At 37.2% G+C, this 24892-nt stretch overlaps 1 protein-coding gene across 1 annotated transcript; it reads left to right on the top strand.

The window, feature by feature from the left end:
* On the top strand, nucleotides 1-20796 carry LOC143031885 (uncharacterized). The gene is made up of 2 exons (XM_076196247.1): nucleotides 1-76; nucleotides 19074-20796. The coding sequence occupies exon 2, from the start codon at nucleotides 19328-19330 to the stop codon at nucleotides 20267-20269; it is 942 nt and encodes a 313-aa protein (XP_076052362.1). The 5' UTR covers nucleotides 1-76; nucleotides 19074-19327; the 3' UTR covers nucleotides 20270-20796.
* The last annotated feature ends 4096 nt before the right edge of the window (nucleotides 20797-24892 follow it).

Genomic DNA, 24892 nt, shown 5'->3' with positions numbered 1-24892 from the left:
TCGTTGAAAGCGTAGGTTATTAACAATAACAAATATGGCTGATTCTGAGTTCAGCGCCGTAATCCCTACATAGAAGGTAGAATCTGTGTGTTTGTTATTTGATATTGTGCGTTATTTTTTAGACGTCTTCTGCAACAGTCATTACTCCATGTGTAAATTCTCCCCACCCAAAAACCCCGATCTCCCACATTTCCCCCCAGATTGTTCTGGAGGAGAGGTAGGCCTAAGTGCATTACTTTAACAATTAATATCTTAAAAACTACTCAATTGCGCAGGAAATTAAGTACACCGTCGTTCATATCACAACATTTGTCACACATGAGCCAGATATCAAGTTCTATGGTTGGGTGATTCGGTAAATTGTCACCAAAGATTTCAGCGCTCATTACATGATGGTTATAAAGTCTATTCCATTTGTTGATCACTGTTGTAAATCAGGTCTTGTCTATTTCCTTCTTAAACCTAGTCAGATTTGTACAATTTCGTTCCATTATTTACTATGAGTCCTGCCCTGCTAAATGATAATCTTGACCCATTTTGATATTATATGATATCACGTTGCCATCTTTGTTTTTCCAGTGTAAGTAAAGGTGCATAAACATCTCTACGTAACAGTTCTTCAATCAGCAGTTTTGAATATATTGATATATGCTAGGAACAATATCTAACAAATCCTATATTAGCAATCAAACCCCACATATCTTCAAAACATAACCGATGTTCTTAATCGGCTTATTATGCCTGTGAGCAAGACTTTTATTTTACACATGCCCAATCCCGGATGAAAAAACAAAAACAAAACACCAGTACCGCTATCATCTCACCACTACTTCCTGCACATAACGACTGTTAGTAAACCACAGCTTGTGAAAGGTCAGATCGTAAGGAGGTAGATTTCTGGATTACGAAACAAAAACAGATCAGTTAGCTTACCCCTTGATAGAGCTTATGATTTAAGCATTCTTAGCTCTGTTGTGACAAATATATTCGCTAAGTAGGGATAAACCATGTAGAAAAAAAAACTAAAAGTGCCTTTGTACTGCAAGAATATTTGAAATAGTTTAGACATTTGTGAGACGCTGAAGAGTGTCACAAAAATGATAAGCAATGAAGGAAGCCACAGGTAAAGAAAAGATTATTGTAGGCGTTTGCCAGACAAAGCCTACATGTTTAGATTGATGCCTGGAAGTTGCAGGCCATTATGGTTGTAGCTGTGTAGGTGTTGGGTACTTTAGAAAGAATGCTGTAGGTTAGTAATGAGATCAAATTAGGTATTGTTCTGTTGAAAGAAACCCAGCGTTTCAAAAATTGTAGAGAGGGCTGTCTGCAGGGACGTTAAATTTTGTAACCTAACAAATCTTGGTGTTTTAAAAAGTGTTGCCGACGTTAAAATGAATTCATTGTATTTAAACATGGGCTAGCAGATGATATAGGAAAGGGTTGCAGACTGGCAAACATATGTGAATACTTAAAATTATTATTATGTAGAATCATTACTATACATTTATTGTAAAAAATATATATGTATGGAAGAGAATGAAAATGATCTTGTATAAAATTATCTCGTATCGAATACAAGAAACAAATTAAACAAATACTATTGAAAAATCTATTTTCCATGAGGGAGAGAGACTGAGTAGGTTAGATATGGTCAGAATAAGAGAATACTGTGCTTGATGTATCGTTTATTTGAACAATGTTGTCATTTCTCGCACTAATCACTGCCTTTGCATGTTTCTCTAAATCACAATACTTATTTCCCAATGCAGTCCTCAGATGGGGGTGGGGGTATAGTACAAACTAGTGATTTCCAATTGAAATAGAACACCCGATTTGGTGAAATCAACAGGAAAATTGTTGGGAAAAAAATTGCCTGTTGGGTGTTTTGCTAATGTCAGGATTTAGATCCCTGAATGCAATATAACTTTGGATAATACAATATGTTTTTTATGCAGTGTCAAAGCAAAAAAATGGGCCAGGAGATCCTTCTATTCATAACAAGGTCCATGTTTCTGTCACGGGATGAAGTTTATGGATTCCCTAGACACCAGGAACTCAAGTTTAAATGCCATTAGAGGAAAACTATTGACAGCAGTCATGTAATACATGCTTGTCAGGCACTGGCAAGACCAGAGGCCTCCAGAGTGGTTGATATTGACCCATGGCAGTCAATGTGAGTATGCAAAGGGTCAATAAATGCTTGGGGGTTGATAAATACCTAACCTAACATTTTGGAGGGGCTCCTTTCCAACCACCATCTCTTGCTCCACACACATTTCTAATCAATTCGTTCCACTCTGATCCCTTCCTGGTATACCACATCTTCCAACTGGTATCCAGGCAGAATGCCACAAGATATAGGTAATCCATGTATAAAACACAAACAATGACATATTTTGCACATATCTATTTTATTTTTCCCATACAAAAAAGAAAACTGTGCATATAATGTTAAAATAGAGTTGATGACATTAAGATTCTTGATGCTACAGGCTGATTGGGTTCCATTGAATGTTGAAACTGGTACTTGCTAAGAATTCCAGTTTTGAAAGTTGTTTTACTCCCAACTCTGATGTTTCTGTGGAGGCTGGCCAGTTGGATCCTGTGCAATTATTGGCCACTTTATTGTCTTCCTTTCTAGGGAATTCATTAGGGTCCATACAGAGGAGTGATTATTTCCAACCAGAATAAGAAATGATGGTAAAAAGATGAAAAAATAAAGGAATGACAGTTGTTCCATTTTTCATACTTTGTGATGACTCCACATTACTTAGGTCATACTCTGATTTGAGGCTTCATTTGTAATCACACAATTCTAAGGGCTATAAGAACTTGATTTATTCTTGTTATCATGCTATACATCCATTTAATTCTTGTATGGCTTTAACATGAACATTAAATACATACCAATGGCTATTTCCCAAGACAAGGGAAGTAGCCAAAAAACAAAGGTATGAAGTCCACTCCCACCCATTCCATCCCCACATACTGTACTCCACTTTCATTCATCCCTTCCTCCCTCTTATCTTAGCTCCTCATGGATGACGGGTCATTCCTGCATCTCGCCCACTGCCCTTGGTCAGCAAGACACAGGAACGCTGCTTCATTTTTATTGGTGACCCCCCCCCCCTCATGCAGAAAAGGAGAAGACGGGGAGAAATCCCTTTGGGCTGCATAATATCATACACACATACTCCCTCAGCCCCCCATCCTCCACCCACTCCTTTCCATGCATCACAGCATCATCCATACAGGACCATTCTCCGTTCATCCCTATCTTCTGTCATCTCTCTTCCTCTCTTTCCCAATGTCCTTCATACAATCTCCTTTTAGCATCCATTCCCAAATGTCTGTTTCTCATTACACTTTAATCCACCAAGGCATTTACTTGCTCTTCTCAATCTGCATTCTACCTCCACCTCCACTCATCCCTTACCCGCCACATTTGCACCCAAGTATCTAAAACTATCTCTCGCCCTTAATACTTCCAATTTGCCACCACATTCTTCCCTTGTACATCTCATCACCTTACTTTTACCCACATTTATCTTCAACTCCCTTCTTTTGCACACCTTCCCAAACTCCATTACTAACTCACTTAATTCCTCTGATCCTGCCACAAGCGCAGTGTTGTCAGCAAACAACAACTGGCTTATCTCCTACATTTTTCCATTTTCTTTAACCATCTCCAATCCCTGGCCAATTACCTTTGCATTTACCTCTCACACCACCCCATCCATGTATAAATTGAACAGCCAAGGCAACATAAAACACCCCTGGCAAAGTCCCACCTTTACCTCAAACCATTTCTGATTCCAACACAGGCTCTACTACTCTTGTAAAAACTCTTGACTGCTCTCAACAGCTTCCCTCCTATCCCATGTATCTGCAATACCTTCCACAATGCCTTCCTGTCTACCCTGTTATAAGCCTTTTCCAAATCTATAAGTATCCCAAAAAACATCCTTACCTATTCCTAAAGTTTTCTCACATATCTGCCTTACCACAAAAATCTGATCCACGCAACCCCTACATGTCCTAAACACACACCGATCCTCACCAATTACTCCCTCTGTTCCTCTCCTACTCCTCTCAAACAAAACCCTTCTCATAACCCTTCCCAACTACACTGAACATTCACACTTGTTCCTTTTTCCCTTGTAAAGTGGAACTATACAGGTACTCCACCAGTTCCCCGACACTACCTTCTTTTAAACAAACAATAAACAACCTCACCAGCCAGTCCACCATCACTGTCATTTTCTTAGAGCTTCCCACTGCATTTACCTTTCCTTCCTTATCCTCCTTCACATTTAGCAACTTCCTGAAATACTCTGCCCATCTTCCTCTTACCACCGTTTCTTCCATTATCATCTCTCCATCTTTACCTTTTACCTTTTCTTCTCTGCTTTATTTCTTTCCAAAACACCTTTTTATTACTTTCAAAACTTTCTGTTATACTCTTACCCCATTTCACATCTCCCTCTTTGCTTCCTTTATCTTATGCTTTGCTTCTTTTCTCTTTTCTTTGTACCTCTCATATGATTCTCTCATCCTGTTTTGTAAACAGTCTATGAATGCTTGCTTCCTCTGCAACTTTCTTTGCTTCTTCATCCCACCACTTGCTCTTCCTTCTATTTCATCCCATCCTCCTTGTTCCACACACCAACTTGCATACCTTGTTGCTCCCTCCTTGAATCATCCCCATTCCTCCTCCACTCCTAGTTCTACTCTATCCTTCACTCCCTCTCATTGCTTAAACGAAATTCTTCTATCTTATACCCCTTTGATTATTTTGGAGGAATACCTCAAAGGTTCATCAAGTTCTGGGCTACAGTTTTCCAAGTCTTTTTCTTTGTACCCTTATTATCAGTTCATCTAATGGTACTAGTTCCTTAATACTGCAAATAATATTGATCAACCCTGTCATTGGTTGGCTAATATTCCTATGTAGTGCATCTGCTGCAATGTTCTCCCTACCTGGAATGTATTCAAACTTAACCTCATAACATGGAAGTGTAGTAAACCAATTGGCTAATCTGCCTCTAAGATTCTTATGTTTGAATAAATTCTGAATAGCTGTATGATCAGTCCACACTCTGCTCGGATATCCCAGTATCTTATCTCTAAAACTCTTTTGTGAATATATCACTGCTAATGTTTCCCTTATTGTAGTGAATTGTTACAAAATCTCAATGTGAAAGCTATCTGTTGCAATTTTGCAAAGAATGAGCTCTTTATCATAATTAGGAAAAATGAGAACTGGAAAACTAGTAAATTTAACTTTCAACTTGTCAAAAGTTTGTTGTTGTTCAGGTCCCCAAATGAACTTGGAATCTCTCCTTCACAAAGAATTTAATAGATTAGATGTGTCTGCATATTCCTTATTAAACTTCCTATAATACCCTGTCAAAGGATTACAAAGGTGGAGCATGCCGACAGGAGACCTTTTGGTCCATAACTAGGCCGGATGCAGAAAAAATATACATAAATGATAAAAAAGAATATAATATAAATTATGATAATATAAATGATAATAAATAAAATAAGTAAATAGTAAATAATAATAAATGGAAATCAAGCGAATAATAGATAGACAAATAATAACAAACAAATAATCAAATAATATAAAATGAATTATAATCATCACAGCTTCGAACTGAACTACATTGCACTGCCTCTGCAGGAAGTTTATTCCATTTATTAACTACAAGGTTGGTGAAGTTGTTTCTACCCACTTCCAAATTAAATCTATTTCCTGACAGTTTGAGACCATTATTTCTTGTCAGATTCATGCACTGTAAGAATTTTGTCACTTTATCAAGTCACCTCTGAGTCTACGCTTTTTTAGGGAAAACAGATTCATATGTTTTAGTCGATTTTCGTATGATTTACTTCTTTATATTTGGAATCAGTTTTGTCAATGTCTTTAATGAAACTTCTTTCTCTACGTTGTTTGGTACTGGATAGTTCTGTACTGCCTCTACCTTAGAGTTCACTGTACTGAGTCCATGCCTTTTAACATATATCTCAAATAAATGACACTATCTTGTAAAAACTTTAATTTTTCCAATTTCCCTTTAAGCCTGATTCAACTGATTTTTTCACTGTCTCTACCTTTGAGTTCTCTGTAGTAAGTCCATGTCTATTTATCTTATGTTCCAAATAAATGACACTTGCAAAGTTTCACTTTCAACCCTGTTTCAACTAGTCTTGAGAATACCTAATTTAATATCTAAAATGGCATTTGCTTGAATGCATAATGCCTTGTTGTTGTAGAAAATGCTGTATAATCTTAAGAATCTTTGTGCATCTTTATCTGCCAGAAAGCTAATTTGAAATCAGTAGTGCTAAAATACTGATTCTCAGTTCCCAAGCTACAAAATATATCTGCTATCACCAATAATGGTAGTCAATCAGGTATTGTCTGTTTATTCAATTCCCTATAATCAATAACTGGACACATGGTACCATCTGAATTTGGCATCAGAATCAATGGGAAGTTCTATTCACTTTGACTGGGTTCTGTGACATCCTTTGATAACATTTCAGTGATCAAGTTATCTACAATCTAGCTTGGAATGTGGTAATCTGTAGGCAGGTATATAAACAGGTTGAAAACTCGTTTTAATTTGATCTGATGTTTTAAAACAGCTGTTTTGTCCAAGGTGGCCCCAGGCAAAGCAATTGCTTTATTGTGCTTCACTAGCAATGGGATTAACCATGATTCTAATTCAGGACAAGTAGGCCCTAGTTGACTCTTATATATCTCCTCCAAATCTGTTTCTTCTTGAATTGGAAGCGGTGATTCCACCTCTTCAGGACTCTTGTTTAAAATCTTAATGGATTTTTGATAGACTTGAAAAGATCCTATTTGTGAACCTTGTCTTTAGACCATGTCTTTATTCAGAGTACTAATCACTAATATTTCTGCCTTGTTCTTGTGTGTCTTATAAATCCCAAAGTCCAATTTCAAACCTTTTATCCTAATTGATTCTGGGATGGTTAAAATTTTGAAGACTACAGTGATGCCTTTGAACTGCACTTGTAGTCTGTTAATTGCTCTGGAGTGCAATAATGTCGACTTTATTGTGCCACCTTCCACAATTAGCAAAACTTCATTTGGAGTTGATGAATTCTGATTAATTTCTGGGATTTCTTGAACATTTGAGCTGTGTCCACTATGTGTGTCTTCTTCCTCATGTGTTCTCTGTTCTTGAATAGACCACTCTGACCCGCTACTATCCAATCTAGCATTGCTATCTTTCCCCATCAATCTCAATAGGTTCTCTTATCTCAAATACTGGCTCTAAATCTAGTTGATTTAAAAATAGGATTAACTGTGATTTTGCTAAGATCCCTAACTCAGCTAGACATATGACCATGCCCTCTTTTCTCATTGTTTCAAATCCTATCACTAAATCTCCTAGGAAGACAGATTCTTCTACAACTATCCCCAGAATGTGCAAGTGCTCATTTTTATACAAAATAACATCCAAGTCAGTCTTACCTAATGCCTCTAACTGACTCCCTGTTACTCCTAGCAATGAGTAATGGATTGGTTCCAAGAGTTTACTTCCGGTTTCATCCTTTTTAAGCACTTTACTGATTATAACATTTACTGCAGATCCTGTATTGATGAATATTTGATTAGGTCTATTAAATACTTTACCTAGAGAGAGGAGCCCTAGTACAGAAGTCTTTCCAATTGTTATTGTAAATTTATACACTTCACCTGTTTTACTTAATTTCTTTGCGTCATCAATCAGAACATCACATTCTGTTCATTTTTTGGAACTTTTTTTTTTTTTTTAGCTTAGACATATTAAGGCAGTTGAACCCTAAATTAAGTAGTTCCTCTAGTGATGGAATTTCTTTATTGGTTCAATTTCAATAAAAAGGCTGTCAATATATCCTTGCCGAGTTGTGATGTCTTCTCTTGTTCTGTTGAATTTGTTGTTATCTTGAAATTTACAAGATCATTTTCTGTGACGGATGATAGTTTATGATTAATTCATATACGGGCATTTGATGGAGGGCAATAATTTCCACCTGATGATCTGAATGAGTCGTGAGAACTTTTGTGTTAGATGATTTGAGTTGGATGACTCCTCCATGAACTCTAGTGTCTCCGACAGTTCTGTATAGAATGTACTTTTGACTATGTTTTTATTTAATATGTTTCCTCAAGTGAGTCCAGGCATTCGGTATTGGTTTGTAATATTGCCAGCAGTTATAGCTGGTACACAGATTGGACAGTGGCTCATGTCGGAGTTGATCTGGCAACTATGTGTTTGTTTACATTGTAGTGAAAGAATAGAAAAGGGTAGTAGCAAATGCCAGTTTACCATATGTTGGCAGAGTCCACTATATGAAGTTCATATGAATGTGTATTGATATGACCAACTAAGTAATCAGTGACCAACATTAACAGCAGTCAAGTGGTGGTTGTTGGCGAGTAGCATGGATACATAAATGGGCACCTCCTCAAGGTTAGGCATGTTAAGCAGTATTTTGCTATGTGATTTAAAAAGAGGTTTATTAACATCAAGACTCGGCATAATCTATCTAATTCGCCACAGCTAATAGTTTGCCTCCGTGAATTGATTCAGTATTCGAGCCTGAAAGTGGGCCTATTTGTTTATAGTAAAAAAGTAATTGTTGATTTACTTAGCCGATTATTATTAAAAGGCTTAACATATTCGTGAGTAAATTAAGTTGTTTTATATAATAGCTTCAGGAGTTCAATTAAATGAGTTGGTGAAGTTCACCTAGTATATACTAGGGCCTATTTGTTCCTAGTTGAAACCTTGTGTCCAGGTTGAAGTTTGTTCATTTGAATTATGGCCTATTTTTAGTGAAATTGAATTGTTTTAATTTATTCATAGGCTAGTACAACCTGAATATTTTTTTGTACTTTGTATAAATACAGTCTAATCATGACTAGTGATAATGAGGATAATGATAATCTTGATGAAGCTGGATTTGAGACTGCAATGGCTAAATTGAAATGAGAAAGGATTATACTTAAAAGAAAAGTTACTCTGATTCTTAATCAATTAAAGGATTCACTCAATAAAAAGACATTAAACATTCGTTTCTGTAGTAAACAATTAGATGTTATTGACCAAGTTATAAGTGAAATTAAAGTTAAAGATGAACAAATTTTAGATCTTTTAAAGGAAAATGAAGTAGATGTTTAGAAATTTGACACATTTACTAGTGAAGTAGATAAGCAAGTAGGCTATCATATGGAAATAGATGAAGTCTATCAGAATTTCAGGATTTTAAAATGGCAGGGAATAAATCCAATAATCACTCTGCAAGCTCTACAGATGCTGATAGATTTTGTTGAAACACTCAATAGGCTAGACCATTTTGACACTAAACCGCCTCCCTTATCATGCGGCGTTTTTGATGGAACAGAAAAGTATAAATTTGCCTTTTCTTCTTTCCTCAATCAGTTTAATAATGTCATATGTAATAAGGAGAGTATGTCCCAGGCAGTGAAGCTTAGTTATTTACATAGTTATCTTAGGGGTTATGCTTTGAAAATCATTAGCCATTTGTCTATCATAAATGAAAATTATGATACTGCACTAAAATTATTGAAGGATGAATTTCTGGATGTACCCTTTATAGTGGATGAAACATTCAGAAGGATTCTAAGCACAACAGTGATATGACAAGGAGTTTTTTACATTAAAGTCATTCATCACTGAAATAAGAGCATACATTTTTGAATTAAAGTGTAATAATGGTTATGATTTCACAGTGAAAGATTCTCCTGGAAATTTACTATTGAGTCATATTCTCTTTGATAAGTTGCCTTCAGCATTCAAAAGGGAACTGGTTCCTAAATATAATACCAACTATCCTACCTTGACTGAAATCTTTGAGTCATATAATGACATTATTAAGACTCTAATTAAGACCTGTAAAACTACTTTGCCTAAATCTGATAAAATCAATAAGGCCAAAGAAAAATAATAAAAAAAATGCACCCAAAGAAAATAAAAGTTCTCTTCAAAATTTGAAGACCAGTCAAAATAAGGTTGTTCCCTCTAAAAACCTTATTTGTAAATTGTGCAGCGCATCAGGTCACTCTTTGGGACAGTGTGAAAAATATTCAACTCTTAAGGATAAGACAGAGAGAGTACAGGAGTTAGGTCTCTGTGCATGTTGTGCTGGATCTGGTCATGAAGATGAATGCTTTGGCAAGCAAAATAAATTAAAATATGGTTGTAAACACTGTAATTCTCATGGCCATATAGCACCCCTTTGTCCTGAATTTAAAGGGCCTAATACTAGTAGTAATCATCTTTGTTTAACATCTCAACAAAAATCTGAAAATGATTACATTTCCCCTACTGTAACTTTGGAATTTATTTGTGGTAAACAGAGTAAGAAGATCAGATGTCTAATCGATACAGGGAGTCAGCAATCCTACATGTCAGCAAGAGTTGCAAAAGAGCTGTGTACGGATTTAGACTCATTGAATATGATAGACTTCAATATAAAAACATTCATTGGAGCTGAAGTTAAGAGCTTTAAGCAAACCTTAATAGGTGTTAAAATGAATAAGATAATTCAAATGCCATTTCTTAATGACCCTTCACTCAGCATAAGTTTTGTTGTACCGGGTATGAATGAAGCCCTAAAAAATATAAAAGATCAAGGTTTTGAATTGGCTGATGAAGCCTTTGGATTAAATCAGGATAATGAATTAATAGAGGTGGATGCATTGATAGGTGTAGACTTGCTTCAATTCCTTCCAGAATGTTCATTTGCCCCGTGCTTGCAAGGGAGCTGCATGGTAATTGGAAATAAAGTAATTCCTATTGGTAATGTCAATCATTTCTTGACTAGGAAACAGGCTTCTCAAATTAGTAAAGAAAACGGCAAGTAATGAAGTTCAAAACTATCAATGTCAGAAGTCTTCTAAAGTTCATGACACCTTAGTTAATCTGATACTTAATCCAATTAAATCTTATTTTAATCCTCTAGAAAAAATTCTAAGTGATTTAGATATTGAAAATGGGATAGAATATCTCTTTAGCTTGGAATCTATTGGAATTAGTAAGAATGAAATTTATAGTTCAGAGGATCAAGAACAAATTGCTAGATTTAATGAAGCTATTCAGTTTAAAGATGGCCATTACCAGGTTAGCTCCCTTGGCATTCGGAAAAAATAGAACTGGTCCCTTCTAATTTTCAGGTTGCCAGAAAAGTTTTAGGGAGAGTCTCAAAAACTCTTAAAAAGTCAAATCTTTATGAAAAGTATGAAGAGGTCTTTGATAAGTAGCTTCAGGATGGAATCATAGAGCAGATTGAAATAGACTTTTCTGTTGAAAAGGTGAATAATCACACTTGGATTCCACATAGGCCAGTCATTAAGATGGAAGAGCAGGTCTCAACTAAGATTAGACCAGTTTTCAATTGTTCACTAAAAACTGATAAGAATCTACCTTCTTTGAATGAGGCTGCATATACTGGAGTTGATCTAATGGAGTCCTTGCTTAAACTGTTATTTTGCTTTAGAACTAATGATATAATCTTGCTGAGTGACATCAAGCAGGCCTTCATGTCAATTAGGCTCAGCCAAGAGTTTGACAAGAACCGTTTTTGTTTCCTTTGGGAAAGGGATAAATTGACTGCTTATAGATATAGAACTCTAGTATTTGGATTTACATCATCACCCTTCATTCTACATTATGTAATGAAGAAACATGCCAGTAAATTTCCTCTTGACAAATGCACTAACATTCTTTCCAGTCAATCCTATGTTGATAATTTAATATTCACAGGTAATAATTTTAAGGAAATGACTGACCTTTATCGGCTTTGCTATGAAAGAATGGCTCTTGGTGGTTTTATTTCAAGATCTTGGAATTCAAATTCACTTGAACTGAGACAACTGATAGAAAGGGATGGCAAATTGGTTGAACACTCAAATGAGACAGAGAAAATTCTAGGTTACAGATTTAATCCTAATATAGATGAGATGCAGCTTGTGCCTGTTGAATTTCACTCTGTCAGTACTAAAAGACAATTGTTATCCGAGACTTCAAGTTTATTCGATCCACTGGGGTTAGTCTTACCCATTAGTATCAAAGGAAAGTTATTGATGAGGAAGGTGTGGCTACACAAATTAGGATGGGATGAAAAATTGCCTGAGGACATAATAAATGAGTGGGATAATATCAAACCAGACTTTGAGAAAGCTAATCAGGTCTCCTTTATTAGGCAGGCATTAAATGAGAATGAAGAGTATGGACTTAATATTTTTAGTGACAGCTCACAAAATTGCTTTGGGTTTGTTGCTTATGGTACCAGTAAGGAAAGTAGTTCCCTCTTATTTGCTAAAGCAAAAGTGGCTCCTGCTAACAAGGAAAAAGAACATAGTATCCCAGTCTTGGAGCTACTTGGAGTGATTCTTGCTTTAAAGTGCATCTCCACTATTTTGAATGCCTATTCCAATATAAGATTCAACTATATTAATATTGCTGTTGATCCACAAGTTGTGCTCAACTGGTTAATAACCAGACAGACTAAACTAAAATCTAAGTTTGTCAAAAATAGAATAGGTGAGATGGATGATAAACTACAACAGCTTGAAAGGGATTATAACATTCCCATTAGTTTTAATTATGTCAAAACTGAAAATAATCCTGCTTATCTCTTAACTAGAGGATTAACCTACAACAAATTCATCAATAATTTTGAATTTTGGCTCAAGGGACCAGATTGGATGAAATATGAATTAAATACCTGGCCTAAATACCCATTGTTGAGTGTGGGTTTTAATTCTGATAAATCAAAATATCAATACTCACAATACCATGCAAGGAAAGGAAGTTGAAATCAAACCTATTTTTGACATTAATAAGTTTTCAAACTATAATAAAGTTATGAAAATCACTGAGTATCTCCTCAAGTGGATTTGTATGAAGAGTGGTGAAAACTCTCATGAGAAGGCATTGGATTATTGGATCATGATAAATCAGTCAGTCGGTTTTGCTAAAGAAATTAGCTTCCTTAAAGAAGTGGATACACTCAAGTCAAGTAACTTTAAAGATTCAGAAGTGCCTTCCTTAGTACTGAATTTAAACTTGTTTCTTGATGAAAAGGGCATCCTGAGATCATGAGGAAGGATTTCCAAATCACTTAATTTGATTATAATGTGCACAATCCTGTACTTTTGGGAAAAGATCACCATTTCACTGTACTTTTTACCAGATTATGTCATGCTCAGGTACAACACATGGGAGTCAGTACTACCTTCAATTTCCTAAGGTCCCAAGGATTCTGGATCCCAAAGGGTAGATCTTCTGTTAAAGCTTCAATTAAGGACTACAAAATTTGCCAGAAGTATAATGCACTTGCCTATGATTACCCTAGAGTAACCAGTATGCCTAAGCAGCACATGAATCTGATCTGACCTTTCAATCATGTGGGAGTTGATTATACAGGTCATGTATTTTTGAGAAAACATAATACTAATGCTCTGAGTAAATATTTTATATTGGTTTTCACTTGTCTTAATATCAGGGCTGTCCATTTTGAGTTGTTGCCTGACATGTCAACTAAGAATTTCATTCTGGCCTTTCAAAGATTTTGTAATCAGTATACTATTCCAACTTACTTGTACAGTGATAATGCCTGATCATTTGTGAAAGGGGGAGACATATCAGAGAAAACTCTCGAGTCGAATGAATTTTTGGATGAACTCTCAAAAAACAAAATCAAACATGTAAGAATCCCAGTATATTCAGCATGGGTTGGGGCAGCATAGGAATGTCTTACCAGAACAGTAAAAAATTGTCAGTATAAGGCAATTGGAAGATCTAAATCAACATATTTTGAGTTTCTCACTGCCCTTTCAAACATAAAAAAATGCCATTAATTCTAGACCTCTCACTTATAGAGCCAGTTCAGAAGAATTTGAATTTATAACTCCAAATTCATTCCTCAAACTTAACAACATTGGTTCATTGATGTTCAAAGATGAAACTGATATTTGGGTTAATGATGAAAATCAGGGAAATCTTGAAAATGCACTTTGCAAGCAGAATGAGATGTTTGAGGGATTTAGAAGGTTGTGGTATGAAGAATATCTTCTGAGTGTAAGGGATCATGCAAAAAATCTTTACCAGAAAGAATGGTCTGACAAGATAAAGAAAGGAGATGTAGTTTTGATTAAACATCCAAATAAACCCAGACCCTTTTGGTTAATGGGAATAATATTAGAGATAATTATTGGGCATGACAATAAGGTTAGGATTGTTAAAGTGAAACAAAATAATGGAGAAATTGCCTTCCATACAATAAAGAATTTGTATCCCATGGAATTAGATATCACTCATGGAAGTCAAAACCCATCACAACCTTCAGAGGTAGATACTGGAAACGACTCAAATCAAAGAAATCCTCAAGCTCCATCTGCAAATAATAGAGATCTCAAACCAAAAAGAAAGGCTGCGTTAAAGCAGCGTGAACTTATGAAAAATAAACTTGATTATTTATAAATTGGGTATAAGGTGTTGGGTAAAGTGCTACACCCTGGTTCAGGGGTGAGGATACATGTGTTTAGGTGGTGGTTTAGATACTGCACCCTTAATCTAAGGGTGAGAATAAAATGTTTTATCAAAGTTTGATTAGAGGCATTAAAATCTTATTGATTTATTATATTTGTATTTATATTGATTTGGACACAAGGTTGCATTGCATTGCATTTGTTACAAATGCAATCTCTTGTTTGGAGTATATTAGAAATTACGTAAAAGGTGACGTTGTATTGAACTCTGGAGGTTTAATATCATTAAAGTAATAAATTATGTATATTTAAATTATTGGATAAAATCTGAATAATTAATAATTTTAATGATCAATTGCTACTGATAATTTGTAGTGTATTGAAAAATTTAAATATTTGAAATAAATACCGAAAACTCTGGGTGGTGAAAAAGTAAACAATGATCGAGTTATATATAGATATTGCTTACTGCTAGTTGCTGGCTTTGTTTAAAAATTTCTTTGATTCTGTGAAAATTAAGACGCTGAGAATTTGTGTAAACTAAAAGTAAATAGTATAAGTTTACTGTAAATCAATTTTGGAGGAACATTTACTTCCAACTGTAAAGAGAAACCTCTCTTTAAAAACAAAAGAGGATTACATCACAATTTAAAACAACAGTTGGATAAATTCAATAAGGCGAAAGAGAGTAAGTACACACTCGGCCGAGTTAAAACCAGTCTCTCGAAAATTCTTCGCCTTTTCAATAAATTACATCTAAATATCAATAAGAAGTTAAGATTGAACTTTCTCATTTTGAATTAGTCTAACTATAGTAAGAAATTATTTATTTGGATGAGGAAAACAGATCCTTTTCCAATAGATACAGGGCTTGGACACTGTAAATGGTGTGGGTATGATGTGCATACATTACATGTTTATGAGGGTAACCAATTCTATTTACAAAGGAGGAGCATGCCAATAGGAGACCTTTTGGTCCATAACTAGGTCGGATGCAAAAAGATATAACTATAAGTAAACAAATAAATACAAATGATAGTAATATAAATAGTGGATAGATAAAGTTAACTAATAAAGAAATGTGCGATTAAGTACAAATTCAATTTACTTGGGGAGCATCTTTGGTAAAATTATTCTTTGGTTATTAGGAATCAAAACTCAGAAGGAACCAGCAACTTGGGCTCAAGTCGATGACTCAGCGTCTGCTCATTGAGAGAGCATTTACATGATGTGCAAAGTCAATTTTTGTGGTAAGGCAGATATGTGAGAAAGATTTAGCAGAGGGTTAAGAAGTTTTTGGGCCTTCGAGTATTTGGAGAAGGGTTTTAACAGGGTAGATGGAAAGGCATTGTGGGAGGTTTTACAGATATATGGGATAGGAGGAAAGCTGTTTATAGCAGTCAAGATTTTTTTTTCCAAGAGTAGTACAACCAGTGCTAAAGCCATAAGGCCTTAATCAATGAGAGGATATCGCAGTTGTTCACGCAACTGGGATACCACTTTCTTGATACTTGGTTTCTCATTTCTAGGCATCATGACTTATATGTTTTTGATGGAATCCACCAAACTCACAGAGGCAAAGATGTTCTTACAAAGTGAAGTTCCTCAGGGTTCCGTTCTTTGGCCACTTCTCTTCATAGTATATATTAGTGATATAGACCACGGACTGAAATCTATTGTCTCCAAATTTGCTGATGATACAAAACTGCATGGAATGGCAAACGATCACTTAAACTAATGGTCTGTAAATTGGCTAACGTTATGCACATAGGTAGAAATAACAGTAAGTACAATTACAAGTTATTTAGAAATTCGTTAACAAAAGTGGATAGTGAAAAGGATCTCGGGTTGATTATCAGTAATGATCGCAAAACATCTAAACAATGTATTTCAGCCTCTGAGAAAGCAAATAAGTTTCTAGGACTGATTGCGTGGTCTTATGACTTCAACCACAGTTGGAATATGCCGTTCCCTTATGGTCACCAACAGATTGGAAAAAGTACAAAAGCGAGCCACAAGACTGATTCCAAATATCAAAAATAAAAGATATGAAAATCAATTAAAACATATGAATCTATCCCCCCCCCCCAAAAAAAAAAAAAAAAAACTAGACTCAGGTGACTTGATACATGTCTAAGTTTTTTAAAGGGAATCGACAACATTAAAAGTGACAAAATTTTCACACTGTTATTATTTCTCAATTTGTTTATTATTATCTGTCCATTTATTATTATTATTTACTATTTACCTGATTGTTTATCATTTAACTTTACCTATTTATCTATTTATTCTTATTCGTCATTATTTTTTTTTTTTGTATTAATTTATCTATCATCATTATAGTTTTTTCGCATCCGACCAAGTTATGGACCAAAAGGTCTCCTGTCGGCATGCTTCTCCTTTGAAATCCTTTGAATTTGAAATGGAGAGAGCGAGTGGTTTGATGTATGGGTGGGACTTCGCCAGGGATGTGTTGTGTCGCCGTGGCTGTTCAATGTGTAAATGGATGGGGTGGTGCGAGAGGAAAGTGCAATGGCAATGGGCCGGGGATTAGAGAAGGTTAAAGAAAATGAAGAAATTTTGAGGAGTTAAGGAGGTTAGTGTCTGAGTTTGAGAAGGTGTGCTAAAGAAGGCACCGACGTGATGTTTTCCGAACCAACGGTTATCCGAGTCAGACCGTATGGAAATGGACGAGGACGCCGCAACGTACCGAGACACCATCCCCTCACACAGGACACAGGGTCACAATTCTGTACATTAAAGGTGCATCAGAGGTGACGGCCAGGATACTCCGGGACAAGAACATACAGGTAGCACATAAACCACGCAACACTCTGCATCACAACCTCACCAGGGTCAAGGACATGGAAGCACCCACTCAGTAGTCGGGTGTAGTGTACCGCATTGGCTGTTTGGATTGTGATGCAGATTACATAGGAGAAAGACAGAAGAAACTCGCCACTAGAATTAAAGAGTATAAACAGGCAATTAAACGGAAAGATGCAGCCTCAGCACTTTATATATAAACACATGAACGAGCTACAGCACAACATTGACTGGGAAGGAGCCAGAGTGGTACACAGAGACAGCTCAAAGAAAAGGAGAATATTTGTAGAAGCGTGGACGACAAAAGAAGTTAGCGTAAATAGGTGCATAGACTTAGATCCAATATACCTGGGCACTAGAACACAATGACAGACTCAACATAAAGTGAGAGAGTACAGGGTGAACAAAGGTCACAGTGTGTATGAACATGATTTAATTTAATTCCTTTTTCGTGCGAGTGTGTAGTCCACTTTTTTCACTTGTTGTATAAGTTGCATTTTATTCTATTGTATTTATTCTTTGTAAATAAAAATGTATATGATCCATTATGTATAATTGGGTATGTAAGGTTGTGACCAGTTATCCGGTTCCCGTAACGACTGGAGGAGGAGGGGACCCGGACAGCTTCGGTATCACGGAATACCTCTCCCAGTTCCAACCACGGCCAATATATTAAGCTTTTTGTCCACTGTATCTCATTACGCCCCTGAAGACGGTCCTAGGACCGAAGCGTGGGCATTAAACATCCCACTTTGTTAACATAGGTAAAAGCTTGGCGGGATGCTTTGTCTTCATTTTTGTTTGCTGTTAGCCCAAAAAGTCATCTGCAAAACACTCCCTACGTGACGTACGCAAGATTTTGACAGCAAAGCAAGTAGTGTGCCTCTACGTTAAAGGTTGCTTTAATTGGCCTAGTTCTTCATTGGTTCTGATCGCCGCTGCCAAATTTGTAGATAGAAAGAAGGCGACGTATTAAACGTGTTCAGTGTTTACAGTCTCTAATGCCAGACATACAATTACTATAGGTATAAACAACTTAGTGAACACCGTAATTGAATCTGGAGAAAATTGTGTTGTCATTCTGATTTATGAGTAGAATAAACAATGGACTTAGATTTTTCACAAATTTAATTGCAACTCATTTGTAGTGACCGTTGCAACGGTGAATCCGTTACTCGATAAGATAATCTCAAAAGTTTGTTTTAGTACTGGTTGATTGAGGGGCAGGGTGGAGTCTAACCTAACACCCCCCCCCCTATGTAGGAATAGGAGATAAGTATGGAATTTCAACCCACAACTAGGCGAAAGGCTCTGCCATCCCCTTTATGGGAGGAAAGGGTCTGTTGGTTTGTAATATTGTCAGCAGTTGCAACTGCTACACGGATTGGACAGTGGCAACTGTGTGTTTGTTTACACTAAGCAAACAATGACTAATGTTAACAGTGGTGGTGGCGGTTGTTGGCGAGTTGTGTGCCCGGGTAGGTGGGCACCTATTCGAGGGCTAGGACAATGTAATTGGTGTGGATGTTATGTAAACACATCCCATTTTCATGAGTGATTTTAATAATCGATTCTACTGTGTGCTTTTCAGTAAAATATTCTTATAATAGGGGATGGGATGTATGAAATGGTTTGGGTACAAAATACCCACAATCCTACTATTACAAATCTCATAAAGTTAATGTCAATCTTATGATTACATTTTTTCCAGAAAGGTAACCATCAACATTTCTGTGGGAAAGTTATCCATAGATTCCATGTATTTGTCATGCAACAAAGAAAACCCGATGTAGCATCAATACCTCAGCTATCTCATGGGGAGAAACATTTCTAGTGCGACCTATTTTATGCAGTTTTCTCACCAAAATATTACCACATATATCACATGATGACATAGTAGAGAGGTCTTTCCAGTGTGACTTGTGTGATTCTGCCTTCTCGCAAAAGGGTGGTCTCAAAGATCACATGATGACCCACACAGGAGAGAGGTATTTCCAGTGTGACTTGTGTGATTCTGCTTTCTCGCAAAAGGGTGATCTGAAACATCACATGATGACCCACACAGGAGAGAAGCCTTTCCAGTGTGACTTGTGTGATTCTGCTTTCTCACAAAAGGTTAATCTCAAATATCACATGGTGACCCACACAGGAGAGAAGCCTTTCCAGTGTGACTTGTGTGATTCTGCTTTCTCACAAAAGGGTAGTCTCAAATATCACATGATGACCCACACAGGAGAGAAGCCTTTCCAGTGTGACTTGTGTGATTCTGCTTTCTCACGTAAGGGTCATCTCAAATATCACATGATGACCCACACAGGAGAGAAGCCTTTCCAGTGTGACTTGTGTGATTCTGCTTTCTCACGTAAGGGTAATCTCAAACTTCACATGATGACCCACACAGGAGAGAAGCCTTTCCAGTGTGAATTGTGTGATTCTGCTTTCTCACAAAAGGGTGGTCTCAAAGATCACATGGTGACCCACACAGGAGAGAAGCCATTCCAGTGTAACTTGTGTGATTCTGCTTTCTCACGTAAGGGTAGTCTCAAAGATCACATGATGACCCACACAGGAGAGAAGCCTTTCCAGTGTGACTTGTGTGATTCTGCTTTCTCACAAAAGGGTCATCTCAAAGATCACATGATGACCCACACAGGAGAGAAACCTTTCCAGTGTGACTTGTGTGATTCTGCTTTCTCACAAAAGAGTAATCTCAAACATCACATGATGACCCACAAAGGAGAGAAGCCATTCCAGTGTAACTTGTGTGATTCTGTTTTCTCACAAAAGGGTAGTCTCAAATATCACATGATGACCCACACAGGAGAGAAGCCTTTCCAGTGTAACTTGTGTGATTCTGCTTTCTCACAAAAGGGTGGTCTCAAACGTCACATGGTGACTCACACATGAGAGAAGCTATTTCGGTGTGACCTATGCGATTCCACTTTTTTCACAAAAGGGTCACCTCAAATGTCACATGATGATCCACGAATCCCGGAAAAAAAGACCCAGCGGAAAAAGCCCCACATAGGAAGATCCCTGGACGGAAAGAAGCCCCACCGGAAAAAAGCCCCCAATTTATAGATAATAATACTTATTATTAAAAACAGTAATACTTGTTTTAAATAAAACCTAGTTCAAAGGGCCCGGTGAGTTGGTTTCACATTCCGTGAGGTTAAGGTGTTTAATTGCATTAAAGGTGTGAAGTAGACTTCCCTAATGATGTGGGTATATACAGGTAAGTCCCACATTCATTACAGTATCATTCATATCAATAGTGTGTACTCATCTGTGTGGATATATACATTTCAACATGGAAATTATCAAAAACAACAAAGGTGGACAGAAACTTTGTTACGATGGTTATATGTACACGAAGAAGAGTGTGAACAAAACGTCTATACGATGGGAGTGTTCAAGGAGAAAAGCTATGAAATGCAGTGCAACACTGTACATGGACTTGGATATATCTATTGAAATCAAAGGTACAAAAACATAGTCATAATTCTAATACTGCTAAAGTAGATGCCACGAAGGCCAGAGTTCAACTGAATGAGCACGCTTCTGCCACCAGAGGAAAGCCAAGTCAGATTATTGCCGATACTGTTGTTAATCTTCCTGTCGCAGCGCATGCTGAGATTGGAAACTCAGAGTCTGTGAATCGCACGATTCGCAACCATAAGCGCCACGCTCCTCCGAAAGATCCCGCTTGTCTGCAAGATTTAAAAATGGACGATTCATGGACTATGTTTGATGGTCAGGAGTTCATGTTCTATGATAGTGGTGCTGATAGCAGTAGACGGGTTATTGTCTTTACAACTGAAGAGGGATTGCGTTATCCTGCTCGTTCCACTCAATGGTTTATGGATGGCACATTCCGGACTGCTGCGAAACTCGTTCATCAACTCAATTTAATTCGTTGCCCTTTAGGCGAGTCGAAGATAACATGTGTCTACGCCATTCTTTCTGGCAAAACTCAGAGCATTTATGAAGAAGTGTCCCAAGCCATTGTTGAACAGTGTGCCACACTAGGATTCAACCTTGATCCTACGACAATCACAACCGATTTCGAACTCGCGACTGTGAATGCTATCCGGACTGTATTCGGGGATCACGTTCAGTGCCACGGTTGTTGTTTTTTCCACTTAACGCAGAACACCTGGAGGAAGATACAGGAATTAGGCCTTGTGACACTGTGCAAGACAGACGAAGAAAGTAGATTATTTTGTTCTATGTTAGATGCCTTGGCTTTTCTGCCATGTGACAGAGTTTCGGAGGGGATGGAATTTTTAGGAACTGTTATTCCGGAGCAACTCAGTTGTCTGGTAGATTATTTCGATGCGACCTACGTGTGTGGAGGATATCGTCGTATCCAGATGCCTGCCGAACGCCGCCCAGGTGATGTGCTACCGACCGCCGCTTCGTATGCGCCCAACGCCACCCCTTTTTCCACCCGAACTTTGGAACGTACACCAAGTAACCTTGTCTGGCGGGCGGGCATCGTACGAACAAGCATTGTGTGGCGGGCGTGGAATCAAGCCTTCACACAGATGATCGGCCACGACCGACCGACCATCCTTCCGTGTGGATCGCGATCGAGGCTCTATGAAAAGACCAGGGCAGGGGAGACATACAAAAGACCTTCAGAAAAGGCTTCCCACTCTCTGCAAAGACTTCGAAGCAGGCCAGAAAGACATTGAAGCGTTTCTTAAAGGCTGTGCCCACTGCATCCGCTTTTAATTCGATTTAGATTTACTTAAAGTAGTGATAACTTTCAAATGTACTATTTCATAACTTAGTGCTGACTTTGTATTTGTCTATAAAGATCTGCTATTCATAATATTTAGTATATTGTAGTATTTTCATATAATATCATGTAAACTGGTGCTGACTGTATTATTTTATACTTGAGACTTTTATACTTTATACTGCATAGCTAGCCTCAATTATACTATTGATTTTCTATTGTCATGTATTATTTGTGTTGGATTGAAGTAATTTCCGATTGTTTTATTAATATTTAGTATATTGTATTATTTTCATATAGTGTCAAGTAAACTTATCTTTTAAGCAATAGACACATAGTTTTATTCTTAAATTGTGACCTTGTTTTCCTAAATTGGGTCTTTTCTAGAATTTGGAGCTTTTTTCCGCCTGGGTATTTTCAAGGTGGGGCTTTTTTCCGCCAGGGAATTTCTTAAGTGGGGCTTTTTCCCTAGGAATTTATGGGACTTTTTTCTGTTGGGGCATTTTTTTCCGAACCCCGATGATCCACACTAGAGTCGCTCTTTTCAGTGTGACATTAAAGAGCGATCTTAAATGTCACATTATTACCCACGCTGAAAAGAAGTCATTGCAGTGTGTGACCTGTGCAATAATTTTTTTTTTTTTTTTTTTTTTACGTAAGGGTCTTTTCAAACGTCACGTCACATGATTACCCATACAGGAAAGAACCCATTGCAGTCAGTGTAACAACCTGCGCCATAAACATTTTCCCCGATTTTTTTTTTTTTTTCTCAAATGTCACACGGTGATCCACGCATGATTGAGCCTTTTACGGTGTGACTTGTGAAATGAAGCTTTCTGATATAATAAGGACGATTTGAAATGTCACTTGATGACCCACTCCGGAACAAAAAAGGCCTTTCCAACAGCTTGAAGGAGCAGTAAGTATCTAACAGCATATGGTAATCAACACAGGTGACGAGAAGACTTGATTGTCTGACTTGTGCGATGCAGCTTTCTCGCGAGAGATGCTTTCAAATATCACATGGTAACTCACACGAGATAAGAACTTGAAGTTCATAGGGTAATACTGGCACTCCTGATTCCATTATCTATGTTTAAGGGTTCTCGGGAACATGTCAGGAATGAAGGCAATCGTAGATATAATCAGACGTAGGTGGTAAAGTATACTCCCCTCCCCTTGTCATTTCTACCTATTTGGTATGTGCCGTTCACATACCAACGGAGTCAGCATTTCTATTAAAGGAGAAACTGGGAGAGTTTGAATAATCCCATAACATCGGAAATATAGATAATTAGGAATGCCCGATGTGAGTAATTCAATTAGGATGGGTGACGACCTGCAAGGGATGGACGAAGCCGTTGTCAAGGTTGAGTCATGGGATGGCGATCAATTATAGGAAGCGGTATCCAGACTATGTTGGGAATTTCATTCATGCAGGTAGAGTATCATACATGAAGATATACATACACACTCAATGATCCCCAGTGCAAATATTAATCTATTTTCAACCACATTAACATTTCACTTTCAATTCCATGTCATCACAATCGAGACTGACAATGCGCTCAACGAAGACATGAAAAATTAATGTGGTTGAAAATGGATTAATATCTGCACTGGGGACCATTCAGTGTGTGTGTGTATAACACTTGCCCACGCGCACGTACTACCATTGCACCATCATAGCGGGGATGGGTTGAGCATAAGATTCGTGCTGTATATGTATGTAACTCGAGCATACAAATAGAAGAAATTGTGCTCAACTTATATCTCTCTTGATGGCGCAGTGGTTAGTCACTGTTCACTTTGGTATGTCTGAGCTGGGTTCGAGTCCTTGGCCTCACTGCGTATCAGTTTCCGCATATGTCTCCGTTGATCGCATTGTCAGTCTCGCTCGTGATGACATGGAATTAAAAGTAATAAGTGAATGTGGTTGAAAATAGATGAAAATATAGATGTAACTGTCGCCGCCCTTGTAATCCTCTCGTATGGATATGGCGACTCACTTCTATTAGTTATAACCTCCTGTCCAGGAATCCCCCCGAGATGATATATACAAGATCTTACGCGAGCTTTGCAGTGACGTGGTGACTTCCTGGGTTCAGTTGTTTAAGGTCCTCACCAAAGGGCGTGATCTTACATACGTGGTCCAACGATCTTTCTCCTCCACCCTTTCACCAGTCTTTACGGCATTATTGTTTGGAATAATCTCGAGAATTCCACCCATGCAGGCAGTCCAGGTGTCCATATATGTATGTTCTATATAAATATTGATAAAACAAAAAATGTGAAATTTTGCATGTACTATATGAAATAATTTTATATAAAAAAAAAATGTGACATAAAAAGATTCTTACCCCTAATAGATTATCGCATGCACTGGGACTAGATTGAATGTCCTGCTTCGACAACAATCGGCAGATTATTACGGCATAGCGACTATATTAATTTGATTCACAGTTTTTGTATTTTATTAAGTTCCAATAACTTCATTCCTGGTTTCAACCTTAAGCACTTTACTGGTTGTAAAACTTACTACTGATCCTGTATCAGTAAATATATGAATAGGTCTATTGAATAATTTGATAGAATAAAAAAATGTGATAGTTTGTATGTATGATGTACTCATAAAAAAAAGAGTCATATCAAGAGGTGGCCTGAAGTTATACTTGGATGGGTTTAGTACTTGTCAAAATACAGAGAGATTTAAAAAAGGCAATAAAAAACGAAAACGACAATACGAAATGAATATCGCTGATAGACCCAAAGAGAATCCCCAAAAA

Source organism: Oratosquilla oratoria, chromosome 12 (assembly GCF_046742065.1).
Source record: "Oratosquilla oratoria isolate Oo_2021 chromosome 12, ASM4674206v1, whole genome shotgun sequence".
In the NCBI taxonomy this organism is placed as follows: Eukaryota; Metazoa; Arthropoda; class Malacostraca; order Stomatopoda; family Squillidae; genus Oratosquilla; species Oratosquilla oratoria.
Note: the sequence above shows the minus strand (reverse complement) of the source record. Positions and strands in the feature narration are given on the sequence as shown.